Source organism: Dysidea avara, chromosome 5 (genome assembly GCF_963678975.1).
Source record: "Dysidea avara chromosome 5, odDysAvar1.4, whole genome shotgun sequence".
Classification (NCBI taxonomy): Eukaryota; Metazoa; Porifera; class Demospongiae; order Dictyoceratida; family Dysideidae; genus Dysidea; species Dysidea avara.
Window position 1 is genome coordinate 19,645,037 of NC_089276.1, and position 25,486 is coordinate 19,670,522.

General features: G+C 37.0%; 1 protein-coding gene across 1 annotated transcript in view; it reads left to right on the forward strand.

The window, feature by feature from the left end:
- LOC136255675 (uncharacterized) overlaps nucleotides 1-25,486 on the forward strand; it is a 59,748-nt gene that overhangs the window by 23,831 nt on the left and 10,431 nt on the right. Inside the window, exons 7-24 of the mRNA XM_066048485.1 lie at nucleotides 679-996; nucleotides 1,048-1,374; nucleotides 1,455-1,772; nucleotides 2,972-3,295; nucleotides 5,039-5,356; nucleotides 5,513-5,836; nucleotides 10,047-10,364; nucleotides 15,350-15,673; nucleotides 16,295-16,612; nucleotides 16,809-17,126; nucleotides 18,877-19,049; nucleotides 19,137-19,293; nucleotides 19,363-19,674; nucleotides 19,728-19,864; nucleotides 20,206-20,344; nucleotides 20,535-20,701; nucleotides 20,758-20,881; nucleotides 20,935-21,129. Coding sequence (XP_065904557.1) covers nucleotides 679-996; nucleotides 1,048-1,374; nucleotides 1,455-1,772; nucleotides 2,972-3,295; nucleotides 5,039-5,356; nucleotides 5,513-5,836; nucleotides 10,047-10,364; nucleotides 15,350-15,673; nucleotides 16,295-16,612; nucleotides 16,809-17,126; nucleotides 18,877-19,049; nucleotides 19,137-19,293; nucleotides 19,363-19,674; nucleotides 19,728-19,864; nucleotides 20,206-20,344; nucleotides 20,535-20,701; nucleotides 20,758-20,881; nucleotides 20,935-21,129 — 4,611 coding nt within the window. The remainder of the gene's footprint in view (nucleotides 1-678; nucleotides 997-1,047; nucleotides 1,375-1,454; nucleotides 1,773-2,971; nucleotides 3,296-5,038; nucleotides 5,357-5,512; nucleotides 5,837-10,046; nucleotides 10,365-15,349; nucleotides 15,674-16,294; nucleotides 16,613-16,808; nucleotides 17,127-18,876; nucleotides 19,050-19,136; nucleotides 19,294-19,362; nucleotides 19,675-19,727; nucleotides 19,865-20,205; nucleotides 20,345-20,534; nucleotides 20,702-20,757; nucleotides 20,882-20,934; nucleotides 21,130-25,486) is intronic.

Consider the following 25,486-nt stretch of genomic DNA (forward strand, 5'->3'; position numbering starts at 1 on the left):
CAGAGGCTGGTTTTTGGGTGATGTTATTTTATGGGCCACGCCTACTCCTTTGTGATCCCTACTATAAACTACTACAGTGATTCATGATAAAAATCACTGTTTTACAGTATTAGGTAAGTATATGGGGATAATTTATGTAAAGCAGTTCATATTTCTACTACAATTTACAGTAGCTGCAGTAACAAAATCAAAGAAAAAATCTACAAGTACAACAATCATTAACACAATCAAATTTGCAGAGATGCTTGATTATTGGTTAATCAGTACACTTTTAGTGTTACGTACTTCAATTACACACCCAAAATTTCAGATACTTTATTCATAGTACCTATACTGATTAGGGCATGAATGAATGTTAAATTTTAACATTCGAACATTCTTTAATTTTTCTTAATGAATGTTTGAATGTTGTTACACCCACTCAATTAGTACAATAATAATAATTTTGCATTATGAACATGTACCAAAGATAGGTTTGTGTACATTTCTGAAACTCAAATTAATGTTAAAAACAACCGTATAAAAGTAAAAACCTACACTTATAATGATAATAATTGAGCATGGGTGAGATAACGAATGTTCGAATGTTGAAATTTACATTTGGATGTTAAGCTTATCGAACATTCTAATGAATGTTTGACATTTGTTCATGCCCTAATACTGATATATACATTACAGACTTACGACCTGTAGTATCCCTACTTGCAATCGACAATCAGACTGTGGGCCAACCTTTAGTACTGGAGTGTACTGTGGCTACTGTTTGTAGAGCCATCGGTGAAGTGAGTATTGTATGGAGTGTCGATGGTGTGGAACTCAGAACCACCAGGAGTGTCAATGTTAGTTCATATACACAGCACTCAGTAGTGTATACAGAAAACTATACTACCTCACAACTACATGTCAGTGACAATGGGAAAATGTATCAGTGTAAGGTAACACTCAACACAAGTGTACTAGTGACAGCTACAGCTAGTATAACACTAGCCATCAGTGGTAAGTATATGCATGTAAAAGATAATATATGATTGAAGAAATGATGTATAGGTCTTGTACCAGTACTAGAAGTATTTCCATCACTTATACAAGGAATTTCCATTGGCACACCTCAAACTCTTTGGTGTGTACTGAATAACATTAATGGTTTGGATTCAAGTACAGTGGTAGCTAGTTGGAATGGACCAGGAGGAAACATTGTGACAAATAATAGTAGAGTTACCATTAATCCACTTAAATGCAATAACATCAACTGTACAAGCAGCCTCCAGTTTACCTACCTGATGGAAGGAGATGAAGGAATGTACACATGCAATAATATTATAATGATACTAAGTACAAATGTATCTGGAGTAATTGCAATACGCAATCTTACTGGTTAGTCAATAAGTTCTTATAGTATTCCAATTACAGTACTGAATGCATCACTTAATATGTGAATCATATCATTTCTATAGTGCCTACTCCCACAATAAGCATAATGTCTCCTGAAACTCAGGTAGTCGGTCAACCACTAACACTGGAATGTAATGTGACTGCTGTGAGAGGTATCACCAGTAGAGTGGATATTGTGTGGAGTAGCGATGGTATAGAACCTCAGAGAACAACAGGAGCTGTAATGCACATCACAAATGTGAACTCTGTGATATATCAAGATTTGTATACCATATCACCTTTAAGTACAAATGATGATGGTACTACAGTTAAATGTGATGTAATGATCAATGTAACTCCTTTGGTAACAGCTACTGGTAATGTTACACTATTTGTCAGAGGTAAGATATCAAGACACACAGTAGTGTATCGTGTGGCCAAGAAAGCTGGTGCGCCATACCATGAGTATATTTACAGGAAGGAACAAAACACAATTTTTACACATACATAGCCCCATGCTCCCTTCTCAAATTGGAATCATTTTTATACTGCAGATGCCTCCACCATCAGCACCCAACATACCACATTTGAGCAAGATTGCTTAACGCTATCATAAAATATGAGCCTTCAAAATTCAGCTTAATTTATTCATTTTTTCTTCATTTAAGTGGCTCATACACTTAGATTATTCTTTTTGCACACTTTACAAAAGCCATTATAAAAAGCAAATGCTGTAGCTCAATTTTCTTGAGCTTTGGTACACTTTTAAGCACAGCCAGAAATATAATGTTGTCAGCTCTTTTATTTGCTGCAAAGTGTCATTCTCCCTGTTACGACTGGCCATTATGTGTCTTTGTGACAGTCGCTCCACTGCTGGTTTGCCACTGAGAGATCTTGCACACTTCTCCCTGGTGGTGTATGAGGAAAAGCTCCCTCTGTCTGATTGACTCATGTTGAAAATCTATGTGTGCATATTACAACATTATTTTTTTTTAAAAGGCAGTGGATACTGAATCGAAATTCAGTTCAATAAAATACTGGCCAGTAAAACTTTGACAAAAAAGGTTGCTAAAATGGGGAAAAAATGCAAAATTTCCAGGGCTCCAACCGGTGTGTTAGGCCATTGTGCAGCCCACTGTGCTATCACTGCTAGCTATCCACATCTCCTACTTTTGTATCTTATAAATGTCACTCAAGAAGTAACCTGTATATAGTAAGAAGAGGTGAAGGCTGAACCTGGCCCTAACCCAGATGCTAACTTGAGGTTTGCTTGTAAAGCGTAATGATGTCTCATTGTCTGCATGAAAGTTAGTTTTTGGAGAGTTTGAGGCAAGCTAAGGTTGGAGCAAGCAAAGCAAGCGTCAAAGCTGGGCCAACCCTAGCACAAAGTTATTATTAAAATTTATTATCATCAACATCATTGCAGGCCACCACCTTTGATTTCATAACTGTAGGCTTTTAGAAGGCTGCACCCTTTTATAAGCACAGCCAGAAATATAATTGGCATGGATACTCTATATATAATCTGTTACTAATCACAGTGATATGTATAATGTGGCATACATTCAATAACATAAGTTTTTGTCATTAACGTTTCTAGTTCCCACTCCACAAATAGCCATGTCACCAACTGGTGTTATTCAAGGAGCCATGGTTGGCAGTCCTCAACACATCCAGTGTAAAGTTAGTACAATTAATGGAGTGGAGTCTAGTTCAGTATTGATAGAATGGATGGGACCCGGAGAAGAATTAATTGTTAACAATAGTAGAATAATTATCACACCAACTATTTCTAATGGTAACAACTACACTAGCGGTCTCCAGTTTACCTACCTGATGGAAGGAGATGAAGGAAGATACACATGTAATGTGAGGATACTAAGAACAAATATATCTGCTTTCATTAAATTAAGCAATCTTACTGGTAAGCAAATATCACATAGCCCCATACATTAGTCTATGCAGTATATGATCATGTGCACGTGAATGAATGTAATAGTATTATAATACATAGTTTATGTATGCAATGTCAGGACGAACTTATTTTGCACCCATTTTATTCCAACAATTCTGACCTATTTGCTCAAAAAATTATCTACATTGCTAAGTATGAAAAGACATTTATTGCAGTATCTTAAGTTTAGAAATATGTGTGACTATTTTATTAGAATATTTCACAACATAGTGACTGTTCTGTTAGAGTACTCAATTTTCATGTAAAATATGCTAAGTTGCTGTTCCTCAACATCCACTTTCCAACTTTATTTATATCTCACTGCTTTTACTTACTTTTTTTACCAAAAATTTTGCTGCCAAAATTAGTGTATCTATAATGCAATCTGTGATGTTAAGTGAATTTACTGCTATTATTTGTTTCAATATTAGCATAACCCTCAGACCCGTAGTAGCGCCTTTACTTCACTCAGGCACCACAACACAGGGCTATCGGGTTACTAAATTACTTAGACCCCTGTGGTCTCAAGTCTAACCTATTTAGACTCTTTATGTACTTGTTGTACTTTAACACTACTTTTGACAGCTGCTTGTAACAAAGAAATGTATTGTTAATTAGTAGAAGCACGCCACCACTCCACCCATAACAACAATTATGGGTTTAAAATTAATTTTCAGGTGGCGATGTGTTGCCAATGCTACCAGTGAAAGTGCGTGTAATAAACATGAAAAGGGTCTAAGTAACTTGGACACCTCCAAAATCCACCGCAAAAAGGATCTAATAGTTGGATAGCAATGACAAACATTTTTATATAAAAGGGAACTGTGTAGCAAATTCCAGTACCAGGGAGGATGATGTTCATTGTGACCTAATTTGGAAAAATCGTCAATCTAAGCACAGAAATAGATTGTGAGATATGCAATTTTAAACATTTCAATCCCGGGAAGATCAAAAGCTTAGAGTTTGAAATTTTCACCATGAATGTAGCCAACCACAATAACAAGCTAACTATTGATATAACCATGATTTTGAGCAACTTTTTTTACAAGGATATCTGTAACACAAGCATGTCACCATGAGTGGGGATAGTGGTTGGGCAGTTGGTATATGCATATGGTAGGGTAGGTCGTTGGTGCCTATAGCCTTATTATTGGGCTCTCAAGACAACAAGTGCCACAAAAAAAAATTATATAGGAAATATCTGGGCACCTGTCCAAGGATGTCCATGTCTCTAGCCTCTTCTTTCAGCTGTCCAGTGGCATTTCAATATAAGCATTCCAAGTGGCTGGCACAAATCTCTAGAAATCCACTTGTTAAAAGCAGCCATAGCAAATCATTGACGTGGCTGTGGTGTGCAAACAGGTGTAGTTTATTGGTGCGGCTATCCATAGTGACATACACTGGTGTGTGCATAGAATGACGATTATCAAAAATCTTGGTCAGAATCGTAAATTCAACTTTTCATTGTCAGCATTCTGACTGTATTGTAGACTGCTAGGAATATAGCTACTGTTGTTCTACTAGAATACCATTTACACTGCATTTTATCATAAGAACTGGTTTTGGAAACCTCTAAAGCCCCTAAACTTCCCTGGTGTTATATCCCGCCCATTTTTTCAGCATGCATCAAATGCTTGTACAGCATGTATATCATTTTGATATACGTAAGATATAAATAGGTACTTCAGTTTACTTGTTATAAAACTTTTGCAGTTCCCCCACCTGCAATAACTATGTCTGCCCCAAACAATGGAATAGTTGGCCAGCCATTAACACTGGAGTGTAATGCCACTGCTGTAAGAGGTATCACAAGTAGAGTAAATTTTGTGTGGAAAAGAGGTGATAATGAACTTCAAAGGTCAGAAGGAGCCAGCGTAAACACTACAAATCCTATTTCGGTGCTATATCATGAATTTTACACCATTCCACAATTAAACACAACTGATGATGGTACTACAGTTAGTTGTAATGTTATATTCAATGTGGTTCCACCAGTGATGTCTACTAACAATATTACACTATCTGCGGAAGGTAATTGTGTGCTTCATTTGTAATAGTGAATTATGACATTATATGCTATTTGATCTGTTGGTAAAAGTTTGCATTAATTAGTAATATATAATATCACTGCATGTCACATCACAAAATTCTACTCATAAATTTGTTATCTTGACATATTCTTTTCAGTCCCTACTCCGCTAATAGTCATGTCACCAGCTGGTGTTATTCAAGGAGCCATTATTGGTAGTCTTCAACACATCCAGTGTATAGTTAGTACAGTTAATGGAGTGGAGTCTAGTTCAGTAATGATAGAATGGATGGGACCTGGAGAAGAATCCATTGTTAACAATAGCAAAATATTAATCACACCAACTACTTCTAATGGTAACAACTACACTAGCAGTCTCCAGTTTATCTACCTGATGGAGGGAGATGAAGGAAGATACACATGTAATGTGAGGATACTAAGAACAAATGTGTCTCAATCCATATCACTTTATAATTTTACTGGTAAGTTCTTAATTTGTTGCAATCACACATTAACCATATGATTGAAGTAAACATTCCTTTGATTCAGTGCCAATTATAGCTGTGATCCTTACTAGCATTTAAACTTTTATTATCACTCACACTTAGCCTGCAAAGCATATGCTCTTCATAACTTCACCTGATAGTTTCTACTGTACATTGTTATACTATAGTAGAATCTAAGTACGTACAGTGGGGACAAGCCAATAACTCTGAAGCAGTCTATATATATGTAATAGTTATACCACGGGCACGAGTGCTTTGCCTGATATATACACACAAGCATGAGGGCTGAAGGCCCGAGTGCGAGTGTGTATATACAGGTAAAGCACAAGTGCCCGTGGTATAATTAATATGTTCTACTTTAGCATGTAGATCCACCTAATTGGTAAAATCTTTAGGTGCTATACCCTTCTCTTATATAGGGAACCAAGTAAGCTGTGATTGTGGGATTGAATTTTTCCAAACAAACTGTGATTGTGGGGTTCAATTGTATTACATCAAACAGTAGTTTTATTTTATTTTTGCTAATATAGCAATTTTAAGAGACTAGTGTTAATTATGTTACTTTAACTGCTACATTTACAAAAGTAAAAAACAAACTACTGTTGATGTATTAAAACTGAATCCCACAATCACAGCTTGCTTGATTTCCTATATAAGTATATAAGAGAAGAGGATAACAGTATAACATCAAAGAAATCTGATGATTTCTGGATATAGTGTGCACTCCTATTACGTAGGTGTGCAATGTCTCAAGTTAACGAAATATATGCACTGGTGGCAGTGCATATATCTCGTTAAGGCAGTGTGTAACGAGATATATGCACTGCCTTAACGAGGTATACGCACTGGTAGCAGTGCAGATATCTCGTTAACATTTTGAGTCAGTGTGATATATGATATGTGATATACATGCACTGGCTTTCCTTTGATCTGAGGTGTGAAAGTGGAATATATGTAGTAGTTGTAACATGGGCATGAGTGTATACATTTCAGGCAAATCACAAGTGTCCATGTTACAACTAATATATTCCACTTGGGTGACTCACCTGCAAGTATACATGGAAACTGCAGGAATGCTTTGCTAGTGTATTTATATGGGACCATGTGACTTTCGATTGTGGGTAACGTCGTAAGAGCAACGACAAGGTGCTGCTGAGAGGCCGAACATAAGTGTATCGTCACAAGCATGCAGATTGCTTCGATTGTGGGTACGCAATTAAACACAGGAAGCCCAAATACGAGCTGAACAGCTCATAATGAAGCTTAAGTGCACTATAAAGTACTTACTATACTAGCCATGAATAAACTAAAGCAGTGAATATGTTTACAGCACTATAATGGCCAGTGTTGGGAGTAACGCGTTACCTAATATTATTACTTTTGTGGTAACTAAGTAATATAACAAAATATGCTATAAAAATGGATAATATAACTCAAGGTACTTTACTTACAAATGTAACGCATTACCTAAGTAATATAGTTACTGTAACGAGTCTAATATTATGTAATATTATTACTACAAGTAACGAAGTTACTAATCTCGTTAGTTATCCTCTGAGTAACTCCTAGCCACAACGAAGTAACGAAGCCTACTGAATGAAGCTTATTCACCAGCTTCTTACTTATAACCAAGATTTGCACATTGTCCAACAATGCAATCATGTCACGTGATAAGGTGGTAGTTTCACACGTGACAGCTTAAGGCTGTGGACACAAAGTAATATAATATGTAATATTATTATAGTTACTTTATTTTATGGATAATATGTAACTGTAACTAAATAGTTCAGTTGCAAGGACTATGTAATATGTAACTAGTTACTTTTACAAAGTAACTTGCCCAACACTGATAATGGCCTAACCACTTAACCGCCACGCCCAGTCACTAGCATGTGTGACATCGCGCCAGGTGTCAAAACAGCAATGTAAAGACGATTCAACTACACTAAAGTACTTACTTTACTAGCCATGAATAAACTAAAGTAGTAAATACTATTAACACTAATGGCCAAATCAATTAAGCGCTACATCCAGTGTCTGTGGGACATCGCCACGTGACTATTGAATGCAACATGTTCAATATAAACTAACCTGTGACCTTCTTCATTCAGTAAAACAATGAACTATCTTCTTCCCCAAGTCCATGATTTATGCTTTGGCTCACTTTACAAAAACTAAAACCCACTATCGATCCTGTGAAGTGTCACTATATTAAAGGAGAGAAGATCACACAGTTTCATCAAAGAAATCAAATGATTTCTGAGAATGCTTGGAATGCATTAATGAGAATAGGAGGTAGTATATACAAGTTATATCCCTCCTAGGAGGGATGTAACTTGTATATAATACCTCTTATTCTCGTTAATGCATTCCTTAGCGGTGCTATTATACCACTTATACACCTCTTCTTCCCTTTGAAGTGAGGTGTGAAAGTGGTATATATATATATATATATATATATATATATAAAATCAAAGTATTATCGCCGTATTTTAAAAACTTATTTTTTAAATACAATTATATAATTTAGTCCATGAGGAATGTTGTATCAACATAATAACTAATTTTGATAAATTTTGTGCATGGTGAAGTCATAATGATGATGATAATGATGACATCATAATGCTAAATTTTAATCTGCATTTTTTTCAGATTTGTTCAAAAGAAATAAAATTTGGATTTTACTTGGACCTCTCACATATATATATATATATATATACCACTCTGCGTGGGAAGTTCAGAGGCACCGCCAGTGCCATAATTTGTATATTGCACTGCTGCAGACTGCAGCGAGTGCATTATAACTTATAACGCACTGGTTGCGGTTTTGTAGACCACAACGAGTGCATTATAAGTTATAATGCACTGACCGCAGTGCAATATACAGATATTGCACTGGCTGCAGTTTTGTGCAGCATAGCACAAGTGCCGGTGGCCAAGACCACTATGACACCTCTCCTAATAGGTGGAAAGACACTTCACAGATCACTCGAATTCTTTTATAGCCTGACATGTAAAGGTCGATTGTGGGCCATAACGTCACCAATACGTATAATATTTACAAGCAGCCAATGGCAATTGAAAAAGCCAACGCTGGTGGCCACAACTCTAGTCTACATATATAAACGCACTTATACACCTTACTAGTCGGTGCCATCTTAGCCCAGATTAAACTGTAGTCCACTTTGACAATGACTCAATAAAACTAATATATTCTAAATAATACTAACCTTTACGTTCGATTGTGGTAACCAGTTTTGTCATGCCACCAGATTCAAGTTTAGCCAGTGTGAATAGTAAGAATTAGACTAGTATCATTTAGTAGTTAGGTTTTGTTTACTTAAACCGTCTATTTAGCTGCTTTATTTCGCTCGAAAGAATCACTATGGTGAATAGTCTGGTGCTTAGTCTATATGGCGATTGAGTGATCACGCTGGCATGCTGAGCACTACATGATGAGAGTAGAACAGCGAATGCAGGTTAGTGATATAACCCATAGCGTACTAGCTTTCAGTATCTCAGGTGGCTGCAGTACTGCAGGGGGAACGTCATCGCAACATCCGGCTTGGTTACCCACAATCGATGTTAGAAACCTGGCCTTTATAAGTGTTACAGCTGTCTTTTGAGACTCTCCCCACCTATTAGGTGAGTGGTACATAACAGTTATACAACGTGCACTCGTACTCTGCCTGTATAAACGCACTTGCCTTCGAGCCTGACGGCCCTCAGACCTGTGCGTTTATATCGGGCAGAGCACTCGTGGCCGTTGTATAAATATATAATATTTAATCAATGTATATATATATACAGGTAAAGGAATGCTATTTTAAGTTACTCTTGCCTGGTTGGAATCTTAGTTATCCTAGTATCTGAATGCCAAAATGTTTGTTCTACACCTGTATTAGAGACTGATGTTGAATGTTTTATGAGATTAGTGGAGGTGTTAACCTAGACACTATAAAATTGGGTATCTATAAGTATCTATAAATGGGTATCCGTGCACTATAAATGTATGGAATCAATTGTAAGTAAAAATCTAGTGTATGGTTTAAATATGAAGATCCTGACCCTCTTGCCTAGCCTTATTACACAACCTTAGAGGGAGAGTAGTTTAAGATAGAAAATATATCAATTTGGCATAATGAACAAATGCAATATGATAGTTACAACATATTGTTCTCTTTAGTTCCTGTCCCCAATGTAATTGTGACTACATCCAACACCCAGACAGTTGGAGAGCCAACAACACTGGAATGTAATGTGACTGTTGTAAGAGGTATTACTAGTAGAGTAGATATTGTGTGGAGCAGTGATAATGTGGAACTTAAAAGATCGGAAGCAGTCGATGCCAGTACTACATCCAGCAATTCTACCATATACTCAGATCAGTATATCATCTCACAAGTGAACACAACTGATCATGGTAGAGTATATCAGTGTAAGGTGGTGATTAATACAAGTTTACAAGTATCTGCAGTGGGAATGGTTACATTAGACGTCTATGGTAAACACTTACATTTTGTATTGAAATGACATATAGTGGATCATTAGTTATCCTAGCCTCTGTTACATACATGCAATGTATCAGAATACCTCAAATGGTAAAAACTGACTATTCAATTAGAGTAGTTTATGATTAGTACTTTCTATTAGAGTTTATGTATCAAGACACACGATAGTGTGTCGTGCGGCCCAAGAAGCCGGCGCGCCACACCGTGAGTATATTGACAGGAAGAACGAAAACGTCATTTTCACACCTTTGTATCTCGGTGATCACTTATCTGATTGGAACCAAATTTTCTACACAGTTGCCCGCCAGCCAAGGGAGTCTACATTCCAAATTTGAAGGAAATCACTCCAGCCATTTCCGAGATACGAGTTTCCAAAGTTTCGTTTTTTTTTCTTCTTCGTCTTTTCGCACACTTGCAAAAATTGCTATAACAAGCAAACGCGTACTCCGATCGCCTTGAAATTTGGCACACAGAAAGGGAGTCCATAGGCGAATCCTAGCATCAAATTTGGTACAAATCCGATGAATGGTTCAGGAGTTATGACCGATTATTCGCGTAAAACAAGATCGATTTGTTGTCACGCCTACAGGGTAAACCGCTTCATGGAATGAGTTGAAAATTGCTATGTAGATGGAGTAACCATCGTAGGAGTGCCTTTTGGTGGTTTGAAAGGAATCGAGATAAAGACCACGGAGATATGACACAAAACCCAACCTGTGTCACAATTACGCGATCGAGTTTTATGAATAAAAAAGTATTAGTTTTCACGCCTACTAGGCAAACCGCTTAGAGCAATGAGCTGAAAATCGGTGTATAGCTGGAATAATCTTCATAGAAAGTCCTTGCAGTAGTACAGAAGAATCGGATTACAAACCACTGAGTTATGATTCGAAAGCCAACTCCGTGTAGCAAATGCGAGATCGAGATACTCTAATAGAACAGTCACCCTAATAGAGCATTCGGCTAATTTATTTACTCCATTATAGAATTTTATTACATCACAAGTTATTCTGTAGGGAGTTCAGCTGCAAACAGTTAATCTTATAGACAGTTCAGCAAGAAGACAGTCACCATGTGGAGAGTTAAGCAAATATAGAGATTCAGAACATTACAAGTCACACTGAAGAAAGTTCAGCTATAAACAAGTCATGCACTGTGTAGAGAATTCAGCTACAATTAAGTCACTCTCTAGAGAATTCAGCTACACAGAATTCAGCTACACACAAGTCACTGTGGAGAGAGTTCAGCTACAAACAAATTACCCTTTAGAGTGATCAGCTACAAACAAAACACTTTGCAGAGTGTTCAGCTACAACAAATCAACCTTTAGAGCGATCAGCAATGAACAAATCAACACAAATCTACCTGTAGAGAGATCAGCTAGAAACAAATCACCCTGAAGAAAGTTCAGCTACAACAATCACCCTGTAGAGACATCAGCTAGAAACTAGACACAATGTAAGGAGTTCAGCTACAAGCAATCACCCTGTAGAGAGTTCAGCTAAAACAAATCAACCTGCAGAGAGATCAGCTACAAACAAATCACCTTATAGAGAGTTCAGCTACAAACAGATTACCTGTAGAGAGATCGGCTACAAACAAATCAACCTGCAGAGAGATCAGCTACACACAAATCAACTTGTATAGAGATCAGCTACAAACAAATCACCCTGTAGAGAGATCAGCTACAAACTAGACACAAAGTAAGGAGTTCAGCTACAAGTAAATTACCCTGTAGAGAGTTCATCTACAAACAAATCAACCTGTAGAGCAATCAGCTAGAAACAAATCACCCTGAAGAGAGGTCAGCTACAAAAAATCACCCTGTAGAGAGATCAGCTAGAAACAAATCACCATGAAGAGAGGTCAGCTACAAAAAAATCACCCTGTAGAGAGATCAGCTACAAACAAATCACCCTGAAGAGAGTAGCTGCAAGCAAAACACACTGTAGAGAGTTCAGCAACAAAGAAACCACCATGTAGAGAGTTCAGCTGCAAACAAATCACCTTATAGAGAGTTCAGCTACAAAAAATCACCCTGTAGAGACATCAGCTAGAAACTAGACACAATGTAAGGAGTTCAGCTACAAGCAATCACCCTGTAGAGAGTTCAGCTAAAACAAATCAACCTGCAGAGAGATCAGCTACAAACAAATCACCTTATAGAGAGTTCAGCTACAAACAGATTACCTGTAGAGAGATCAGCTACAAACAAATCAACTTGTAGAGAGATCAGCTACACACAAATCAACTTGTAGAGAGATCAGCTACAAACAAATCACCCTGTAGAGAGATCAGCTACAAACTAGACACAAAGTAAGGAGTTCAGCTACAAGTAAATTACCCTGTAGAGAGTTCATCTACAAACAAATCAACCTGTAGAGCAATCAGCTAGAAACAAATCACCCTGAAGAGAGGTCAGCTACAAAAAATCACCCTGTAGAGAGATCAGATAGAAACAAATCACCCTGAAGAGAGGTCAGCTACAAAAAAATCACCCTGTAGAGAGATCAGCTACAAACAAATCACCCTGAAGAGAGTAGCTACAAGCAAAACACACTGTAGAGAGTTCAGCAACAAAGAAACCACCATGTAGAGAGTTCAGCTGCAAACAAATCACCTTATAGAGAGTTCAGCTACAAACAAATCACCCTGTAGAGAGATCAGCTAGAAACTAGACACAATGTAAGGAGTTCAGCTACAAACAAATCACCCTTTAGTGAGTTCAGCTACAAACAAATCAACCTGCAGTGAGATCACCTACAAAAAAGCACCTTGTACAGAGTTCAGCTACAAACAAATTACCCTGTAGAGAGATCGGCTACAAACAAATCAACTTGTAGAGAGATCAGCTACAAACAAATCACCCTGTAGAGAAATCAGCTAGAAACTAGATACAATGCAAGGAGTTCAGCTACAAGCAAAATCACCCTTTAGTGAGTTCAGCTACAAACAAATCAACCTGCAGTGAGATCACCCACAAAAATGCACTTGTACAGAGTTCAGTTACAAACAAATCACCCTGTAGAGAGATCAGGTAGAAGAATTCACCTTGTAGAGAGTTCAGCAACAAAGAAACCACCATGTAGAGAGTTCAGCTGCAAACAAATCACCCAGTAGAAAGATCAGCTAGAAGAAGTTACCTTGTAGAGAGTTCAGTTACAAAGAAACCATCATATAGAGAGTTCAGCTACAAAGAAATTACCCCATAGAGAGTTCAGCTAGAAGAAGTCACCTTGTAAAGAGTTCAGCTACAAAGAAACCATCATGTACAGAGTTCAGCTACAAAGAAACCACCTGTACAGAATTCAACTACAAACAAATTACCCTGTATAGAGATCAGCTAGAAGAAGTTACCTTGTAGATAGTTCAGCTACAACAATTCACCCTGTAGAAAGATCAGCTAGAAGAAGTCACCTTGTAGAGTGTTCAGTTACAAAGAAACCATCATGTAGAGAGTTCAGCTGCAAACAAATCACTCTGTAGAGAGTTCAGCTACAAAGAAACCGCCATGTAGAGAGTTCAGCCTCATACAAACCACCTTGTAGAGAATTCAACTACAACAAATCACCCTGTAGAGAAGAAGTTACCTTGTAGAGAGTTCAGCTACAAAGAAACCATCATGTAGGGAGTTCAGCTACAAAGAAACCACCATGTAGAGAGTTTAGCTGCAAACAAATCACCTGTAGAGAGTTCAGCTAGAAACAAATCACCCCGTAGAGAGATCAGCTGGATGAAGTCACCTTGTAGAGAGTTCAGCTACAAAGAAACCATCATGTAGAGAGTTCAGCTGCAAACAAATCACCCTGCAGAGAGTTCAGCTACAAAAAATCACCCTGTAGAGAGTTCAGCTAGACGAAGTCACCTTATAGAGAGTTCAGCTACAAAGAAACCATCATGTAGAGAGTTCGGCTACAAAGACACCACCATGTAGAGAGTTTAGCTGCAAACAAATCACCTGTAGAGAGTTCAGCTAGAAACAAAATACCCTGTAGAGAGACCAGCTAGAAGAGGTTACCTTGTAGAGAGTTCAGCTACAAAGAAACCATCCTGTATATAGTTCAGCTACATTTCAAGTCACCCAGTAGAGAGATCAGCTGCAAAAAAATATCCTGTGGGGAATAATGGGCATGTAATAAATATATGTATATAATTTGTATAATTACTAATAAAATCAAAAATAATTGAAGTACTAAAATTCTTCTTAAGTTCTTTCCTTCTTCCTGTAGTAAAGAAAAAAACACATGGGTTAAAAAAAGCCCCAAAGCCAGCCATAGGCCGGCTTTGCAGTATACAAATACAAAAAGAAGTGATATCTAATCAAAAACAGCCAAGCTGTAAAAAAAGGTGCGGCCCCCAAAAAGGCCATGGTGAAAAAAGATGTGAAATCCAAGGTGGCGGCCAAGAAATGGCTATGATGGTAGGTTAATGGTTACATTTTAATAACGACAATTCAGGTGAATTTTGTGCCGCTTGGTCTTGGCACCAAATTCACCTGAATTGTTATTATTAAAATGTAACCATTAACCTACCATCACAGCCATTTCTTGGCCGCCACCTTGGATTTCACATCTTTTTTCACCATGGCCTTTTTGGGTGCCGCACCTTTTTTTACAGCTTGGCTGTTTTTGATTAGATTCTATTAACATAGCTGTATACATAAATCAGTGGGCTTCAGTTATTCAAACAAATTCACTTATCTAAGTACTTTGGGTAGCTCTGCGTCAAAGGTATTAAAATAACTGAGAATCCACTTTACATTTTTATATCAACCCTTAAGAAAAAATGTTAAATGCAGAGGAAATCCTGGATCCCAAACTATGTGGCTCCTCAGGCACTTGCATAAATTGCTAACTGTCTGTGGATCAAGTCACCACTTGGTCATAACTTCAGTTTTTTTACATTTCTGATTCCAAGTTTTCTAGCAAGTTCCTAAGGGATACTGTAGTTACAGTACTATTATGTCTTCTCTCTATAGTTTCAAGGCCAATGGTAGCCATTTTACCACCAAACCTCAATCAAGGAGTAATTGTGGGTAGTTCTCAAACTATTCAATGCGTGGTCATTGCAGCCATGAGAATAAATTCTGGATCAGTGATAATTACATGGACAGGATCTCATGGAAGAATAATATCAAATGACAGTAGAGTGACCATCAGTCCAAACACTGTTACTGGTAACAACTATACAAGTACCCTTCAGTTGGCATATATTATGGAAGATGATGAGGGCACACTATCTTGTCATGTAACAATATTGAACACTACACTGTCAAGCTCAATAGAAATAACAAATCTTACAGGTGTGTATATGCGTACATTGTACATGGTACATTTTAGTGTTATGGGCAATAAGCAATCAGAAAATTGTGCTTGTTATAATAATTGAAGTGCCTACCATTTCAGATGATTTTTCAATGAACATATGAGTGCAAGTGTGTATGGATATTGCTGTCTCTTTCTGTTAAAGGACTAATGTGCTATACTCTTGCATTTCAATTATATAGAGAAATTCCCTAAATTTGGTCATTGCTGTGCATGATAATTCAGACATGTTAACTCTGGTTATTTTGAGTACCCTGCTTTGTGTAAAGAACATTAGGCTTTTGTTACTATGTTTTTGTCACTACATTAGTTTATCAATGGATATAACTGTGTTATGTGTGATTAACACTATACGTACAGTACCTGTAGTTATTCTTTGAAAGCCAAGAATGGGACATTAACTTCACAAGGCCACCCTAAAATAAGAAAACTGTGTGTGATAATATCAGCCGAGAATCTTTTGATGCAAAGCACGGCTATCATACTGCCTAGTAATATGTGTATTATTATTATTAATGCACACCACAATTTGCTTTGTCTCATTGTGTAATAACAATGATAATAATGTTGTTGATACAACTATAATGTATTTTTCACAGTTCCTTCTCCTGTTGTGATTGCATATGCTCCTGAACACCAGATAGTAGGCCAATCACTAATGCTCCAATGTGATGTCTTTACCGTAAGAGGAATAACTAGTAGAGTGGACATACTTTGGAGTAGCAGTGGCTTAGTTCCCTCAATAGCCAGAGGAATTGATGTTGAATATATGACAAATGACTCATCTGTATACACCAATACTTACATCATCTCACAACTTAGCACATCTGATCAAAACAGAGACTATCAGTGTACTGCAGTGATCAACAGAAACCCTGCAATAGCAGCTATTGATGCTGTCGTGTTAAATGTATCTGGTAAGTTACAAATAAAGTATTAAATTTCATGCAATGCATCTATAGTACTGCTCAAATGCAATGTTGTCTTGCGTACAATGCCCTTTAATTAGCAAGTATTTAATGTTTGCACTCATGTGAGATGACATTGTATTTGAGCGGTACTGTAGATATATGTAGTAAGTGCAGTACAATGTACTGTAATGATCCTTTTTAGTTCCTAAAGGGTCTGTTGTTTTATCACAATCAACACCAAGACTTGTTAGTGGATTAATACAAGGTCTCACTTGCATAGCTACAGTAGCAAAAGCAGTATCACCATCTCTGGTAACATTAAAGTGGAGTCGAGTTGGTCTACAACTTGATTCTCCAAGAGTTGTAATATCTGATCAGACTAGTAATGGATTGCAGTACACTAAATCAATCACATTCTCACCACTACTTAGTAGAGATGGTGGGCAGTACAACTGTTCCATGACTGTGACCGATTTCAATGAAGCTAATGTCATCAGCTATTCAGTGGTACAAGTGCATGGTATGTACATACATGCACACACACACATACATACATACATACATACATACATACATACATACATACATACATACATACATACATACATACATACATACATACATACATTCACACACATACATACATACATACATACATACATACATACATACATACATACATACATACATACATACATACATACATACATACTGTACATACTGTACATACATACATACATACATACATACATACATACATACACACATACATACATACATACATACATACATACATACATACATACATACATACATACATACATACATTCACACACATACATACATACATACATACGTACGTACGCACATACATACATACATACATACATACATACATACATACATACATACATACATACATACATACTTACATACGTACGTACATACGTACGTACATACGTACGTACATACATACATATGTACGTACGTACATACATACATATGTACGTACATACATACATACATACATACCAACATGTGTTATACCAAGGCACATGGTAGTGCAACATGTGGTCCAAGAAGCCAGTATGCCACACTAGCATGTTATTAAGAGGTAGGTTAAAATTTTTAATGAATAGGGAATGTTGTAAATGCCTATGAAATAGGAACAACAGTATATGCAACTGGATTTAACAAAATCATCCTGCAAGGGCCAAAACTGACCTCAGGCTAAATATTTGCACATCAAACTCCCCTTCAACTTGTCAGATCTGCTTTTGACAGACTGTTTCTGGCGGCCTGTATAACCACACCAGATGTCTGTACAGGTCTTTGAACACCAGGGAAATTCTGTATAGGGTTCAAACACTCTGGACAGACTAGCAGGGAACTGAATATGTGATGTATATCTGGTTTTGTGAGATTTCAGCCTCTAACTGGCTGTTTTGTGGTCTGGTGCCATCCACGTCCATTTTGTGGCCTGTCAATTGCCATCCTCATCCATTCTGAGGAATTGTGATACAGCAACACTGGTGAATAAACCTATCTAAAATTGGCGGGAAACTCTACAAGAGTTACCTTGGCCACCAGATGCTCTTAAAGTTTATGAATTGCTCCATATTTGGTGAAATTCCATATGCGGTTGGTGAGTATCAATGCTTTAAATTATTACAATATATTTTTCTGTGAATCAACAATACGCCCATACAGATGATTTTCCAAAATCCAGTTACATATGTCAAGCAAAGCACTCATGCCTATTGTGTAACTGTACAATATAATAAAGAGTTTTATAAACCTGAGTAGGAATCATACAGTAGATATAAAGAGGTAATGAAGCAAGAAAGGTAGTTTGCACCCACAGCTATACTAGTGCATGTTCAATTCATACTTCAGTCACATGACTTGTTGTTATACTATGACTTGGACTAAAATGGGGTCAAAGTTAAGCCATGATGCATGCACTGTATATACGTAGTTGCCATGGTAGGTAGAAAGCACACCCCAAGCCTAAGAGATGTTAAACAGTAAAGAAAGTAAGCCAATAGAGTTACCTGTAGTCAAGTTATACTTGGCTGAAGATTCAGTTAGTCAAAATTCAATAAATATAATATCTAAATCTCCATAGAAACTATTTGAAAGTATTTTTGGTAGCTCTGAGCAACACTTTTGGACTTGAGTAATATTGCCATCTGATTTAAGATGTATACAGTGCTATCAGACTGTATAGTAGGTACTATACATTTTTGGTTGTTTTTTCTTTCATCTAGCACCAAACTTAACCGTTAGCCTTTTACCACCAGTACTTATTGGCAATGCAAGAGAGGATAGTATAGAACTTCGATGTACTGCTTTTGTATCAGAGAATGTTATAGAAGATTCTTATAAATTTGTTTGGATGAAGGATGGATCTTCTTTACAATCAGTTGATCAAAGAATAGTGGTATGAACTGGAAAAATCTGATTTGTTTATATGTTACTTTAAGTTTAATTGTGTAGTACTGCATGTTCACTAAATATGTTGTCATAGGTAACTGATAATGCAATATCATCATTTTATGAGATAAATGCAGCAGATACCAGTGCTATACTACATAATGGGGAGTATACTTGTCTTGTTACTCTCACTATAGCAGGAGAGGATCATTTCATTAAAACTACAAATGGCTCAAGAATTATACTTCGAGGTGTGTGCATGTAAACTTTATGCATTGATAAATTTATAATTATGACTTATACTAATAATATTCATGTAGATGCCATACCACCAGTGCAGCCTGTAATCAGTGCTGCTTCTACAACATCACATTCTGCCTATATTTCGTGGGTGGTGAAACTCATTGTATTTGATAATGAAACATACACAGTTTGGTATGGTACAGACAATGAAGTACAAGAGAATAGTGATGTAGTGATTGGAAATAAAAATGGACTCACTACAAATGAAATCTTTTCTGTTAACATTACTGATCTATTACCATTTACACAATATTATTACATCGTATGTGCTAAAAACTCAATTGGAAATACCAACACTTCAATTATGACATTTGTAACTGGTGAAACAGGTATGTATACATGTAAGCATATAGCCATGCATAATGAAACTCAATCTCTTTAGCTCCTAGTGTACATCCTAGCAACTTCAGAGTTGCTAACACAACTTCAAACAGTGTTTTATTCCAATGGGATCCGCTGATTTCACATGCTAATGGAATTATTAGGTGGTATGTGATAGCATGCTCTGGAAAACAATCGGTGAGCATGACTTGTTCATGTATGTGTAGTACCAAGAAAAGTGTTGTTTAACTTGATATGCACAGATAATACACATAATTATATATTTTGTATGAAGTACATACATACATACATACATACAGTACGTGTGCACATTGTGTTGTGTATGTGCAACTCTGAGTTTTCTGGGACTCACTTAAAAGTGTTAGATACAAGTCTTGCTATATATTTAAGTTTTTTAAAAGTTCCATCCCTTAAGAATGTGTAGCTACGTAATTATGACCTTGGAGTAATGAATTTTTAAGAGATAGGTGTATGTGTGTATTTGTGTACTTGTTGAATACATGTATTTCACACTAAAGATTAATGTGACTGGTGATACTACAAGGGCAACTGTTGTTGGTCTAAACCCATTCTCCAATTACAACTGTACACTACATGCTGTTACTGTGTCCAGTGGGCCAATGACTGATCCTATTATAGTGAGGACAGCAGAAAAAGGTACATGTTCAGCTTTTGTGGAATATGTTGGTAATACATGTATGAACATACTTCATGGGTGCATGACTGTGTGTTATCATTAAAGCATGCCTCAATAGATTCTAGAGATAATAATTATTACCTTATTAAACGTCTGTATATACTGTAGTTATTATCAATTAAATGCTTTTTTTCATTTAATGCATTGTAGCGCCAACACCTCCGATTATAAATACAGTTACTGCCATTAATTCCATGTCATTGCGTGTCGATTGGAGTACTCCTAGTGAAGCTAATGGAATATTATTAATATATTCTATCACATACACTAACGAAAATGGTCTTAAAACAATTAATGTTCCTTTCAATAAACAAGCAGTAAGTGGCATGTGCTCATCATTGCTCACAAGTAGATAAGTTTCATATTTTAACAGACACAGTTTTATATAATTGGTGGATTGGCCCCTTATGAGCTAGTCACAGTAACTATCACTGCTACCAATGGGGGAGGAACAAGTAGTCCTAGCAATGAGCTTACTGGAAGAACACAACAAGCAGGTAATGTTTACATGCATACTTTCCATAATAACATGTCAACAATCTACTTGTAGCTTCTGGTGTAGTTCAAATTACCACTGTCATTAGCTTATCCAGCAATTCTGTTAATGTACAATGGACTCCACCATCACAATCAAATGGGATCATCACAGGATACCAAGTTACTTACTCAGTTTTGGATATGAATGATGCTAAAGTTACTAGTGCTGTAGCAAGTAACGAAAATAATTTGAACATCACAGATTTAAGTGAGTTACAACTAAACATGTTGCATGGCTTGCTATTTTATTTGCTGTATGGCATAAAGTTTTTTTACATAAACTTGCTATGGCTGCTATACAGAATGGTTTATGTGTTCTATATTATATGGTGGCTACTGTATAAAATGGCACATGAGGAAAACTGGGCAATATAGAACATTCAGTTAGTGGTAAGGTACTAAATGGGCAAAAACGTGGTTGCCCTTTGATGGTTACAATGTAAAATCTATATTCTATAGTAGATAATGGATTTCAAGATTGCTCCACCAAGTTTCGAATGTTTTTATACATGCTGTTTACCAGAAATTGTAATATAACAGTTAAAGGATTGACTGTACGATAAATGTTATAGCATTCAAACAGTGGTCTCAAAATAAAATAGTGTATTGTCTTGTGCTACATATCACGGTAGTGATTCATAATAAAAATTGTCCATGTTTCTTTTTTGCCAAAATCCTAATAGAGCACACACCTAAACACCACCTTAGGAAGCTTCCTCAACTGCAAAAGAAGTCCTAGAGTTTAATTTGGAAGAAGTACAGGCCCACTGGAAAATATGAAGTCAAAAGGAATCAAAAGAAGTTTTTTTTTTAATGACTGAAATATGCCATTTTGTTCATCTTCTACTTATTATTTTTTCCCACAGGGCTAGAGCAAAATGTGAGTACTTTTTGGGGATAAAAACTACATAACTTTCCTTCTTGTGTCTTTCTTCAAGTCCATGACCTATTTTAAAATGCATATTACAATGATAACACCCATTCTCAAGCAAATTTGCTTCTTGTAGGTTCTGTTATTCGCTGCAAGGGTAACCAACATGTTAATTGTGTTAATCAGTATCCAAGTGACATGTTTACATGTTCATTTGGAAACCCTGTATCATTACCTATATGTGACCCAGTCTGAGAAAACTAGTCTTATTGCCCATGTCAGCAGATTCGATTTTTCACCCAGGACACAAAGCTACATGAATAAACTATCTAATTCCACAATCAATATCAGCTAGACTTGAGTGGTCTGGTTTTGCTGGCTGCTTTTCCCAAGCCCAGTGGCGATCTATCATCTGTATGTGTGGTGTGGGGCTTTAATGGAGCTCTGGTCAGCCTGGGGATGACTGTATGTGGCTGTACAGCTCTGTGGTGTTGAATAAGTACCTCTGCTGTGAATTTCCTTTCATTTTAGCCAATTTTGAGACCTCCATGACCCAAAACTTTGCCTAATGCATCCCCATGCCTTCCTTTTAAATGTTTGAACACCATCTTGCCTGCCTCCCACCCATTTTGCCGCTCGCCTGATACAGTCAACCTTGGTTTAAAAATAATCTAAAATAGCAGAAAACTTAGTAGTTGGCTACTTGCACAGTGGATGCTGTGGAAGGTAATGAATTGGTGTAAAACATGTGAAAATTTGGTACACATAGCTTCAACCATTGGCGAGCTACAACACACTAAATACTTTAAACCGATGTTTCTCAATACTTTTAAATAGGCGATAAGCCCGGTTTTCCCAGACTGAGTCACATATTTAACCACAGTATATTAAGTTCATAATGTTGTTGTGTACCAGTGTGTACTTGACTTACTGTGATCACAAGTGTGCATGTCTTTGATAAATCTGAAGCCATACTATTGTTGACCATAGCATGCTATACACTGTCTATAGTTGGACATGTCAAAGCTGTATAGTACAAAGTACATTCAATAGTAAGGAAACAATCCACTGGAAAACTGACTACTTAACAGCTACTGTATGTGACTGACTTTGATATACATGTTTAGTAGCTACTGTGTAATATCAAGCACCACCAGCACCTATTATTATCATGTTAGCTATCCATAAATGGATTTGTAAAAGTAAACAAACTAGTGTAAAAATAATTTTAAAAGCTAAAACATGGGAATAGAGATTGCTGAAAAAAAAGTTAAGAAACAAGAATTAAACAAGCCAGCATGTTAAACAAGAGATCTCTATTTGGGCTCAAATAAACATTTTATACAGAGGAATTCTCGTTACTTATCTGCCCCTAATTTATGGAGAAACTACTGTTTTTTACCTTAGTTTCTACCATTTTCATTGAGTCCAAATAGAGATCTCTCTGTGTTTAACATGTTGACCTGTTTGACTCTGTTTCTTTACTTTTTTTCAGCAATCTCTATTCCCTTGTTTTAAATTTTAAAATTATTTTTACACTAGTATTTGTCTCTTGCCTATCTACTGTACATATGGTCCTACAATATTGTATGTGATATCATACAGTACGATAGTAACTGTATAGTAGGGACCACAAAGGAGTAGGCGTGGCCCACGAAATAATATCACCCATGCAAAAATCAGCCTCAATTTTCCCTTACGACGATGAGGCAGTATTGGTGAGGTAAAACTAAGCCCAAACTAGGCCTGCGCCGATTATGCCAGCATAATTTGGGGCATAATAGGTAACCAAAAGCATCAGCATAATGCCAGCATAATAGGCAAAATTTTGTGCATTGGTTATCAGAGAAGCTGAAACTCTGCCTATTTTGCATGATGCAGAATGGGATAGTGTGCAAACACGGTAAAAATCAGATTTACAGCTACGTTGTGAAAAAAAGATTAGTTAAAGATCGATATACTCTAATAGAACAGTCACCGCATAGTGAAATATTCTAATAGAACGTTCACAGATGCATTTGGTACTCTAATAGAGCAGTCAAGACACAATTTTATATGAGCATATTTGGAGCATAATGGAACACAACTGGGCATAATTGGAGCATAATAGGGGAAATTCTGGAGCAATGCTCAAAAGCATAATAGGCAATTTCAAAAGCATAATAGGCTCAGGCCTAGCCCAAACAAGCTTTCAGATTGACCCGAAATGCTTTCAACAAGTTGCTAAGGATTTTTTTTTTAAATTTATTCAACAGAATTTTCTACTGACCTATGTACTGACTGACTGAGTGCCTGACTGATGCCTTCAGACGAGCGTAACTCTATAACGGCTAAGGTAGGGTCCGCAATGCGAAAAATCGATATCCTCCAATCAACTACCTAACTATTGTCATGTGTTAGGCTAAGTGTAACTTGAATAACACCAGCGTGGCAGCCAAGTTTGTCACTTTCTTCTGGTAGAAAACGATACAAATGTCTTGAAATCACGTGATTTTTCGTTGCAGCAGTTCGTAGGGTTCTTCGTATGCCACAATATTCACTCTCAACATTGTTCAAGTAGTCTATCATCAACTCAAAGTATTGGTGGTTTGATTTTATTGGTCAGTTTCTGGTGGCAGCACGATCAGTGCAGCTTTTTGGCGACAGACAAAATGTTTCTTGCTCTGGAGCACAGGACAAGCAGAGCTGCAACTGCGCCGTGGGTCAGCAATGACCAGTACTAGGTAAAGTACCTGCATGCGGAGTATGGTTATAATTGAAGCTTGTTAGCCATCTGGCTGAGCCATCTATATGCTGAAATTCGGCCAAAATGACACGATTTTTGCAAAAAAAATACAAGAATGGTTGATATATCAGTGAGACAGTCTCCAACAGCAAGGATACGAAGCTTATAAACACCTAACAATACGGCTATCTCGCCCATTAAACGCATAGAGCAATCCAATGCATGAAATAGGCACTCACGTGATCGATATTCAAATCTCGGAAAATACAACCATAATCTATTCCAATGACATTAAAATCACTTTGAATCAAGTGACAATCAGTTTGTGTGCATTAGGTTCAACATCTCAATTAGCCCAGTAGTCTGAGACTCTCCCTATGATGCCATCGCAGCATAAAACACACCTGCACTGGCCCAGACTACGCCTGAGTGAACAATTAACACAAATATTTACAAAAGGAGCACACTGCATGGTTCCTATTCAGAAATGAAAGTGATTTCATGGGTATTTCCGTGATTTGAATTTTGATCACGTGAGTGCCTACTTTTCATGCATTAGATTGCTCTATGCGTTTACTGGGCGAGATAGTCGTATTGTTAGGTGTTTATAAGCTTCGTATCCTTGCTGTTGGAGACTGTCTCACTGATGTATCAACCATTCTGGTATTTGTTTGCAAAAATCGCACCATTTTGGCCGAATTTCAGCATATAGATGGCTCAGCCAGATGGCTAACAAGCTTCAATTATAACCATACTCCGCATGCAGGTACTTTACCTAGTACTGGTCATTGCTGACCCACGGCGCAGTTGCTGCTCTGCTTGTCCTGTGCTCCAGAGCAAGAAACATTTTGTCTGTCGCCAAAAAGCTGCACAGATCGTGCTGCCACCAGAAACTGACCAATAAAATCAAACCACCAATACTTTGAGTTGATGATAGACTACTTGAACAATGTTGAGAGTGAATATCGT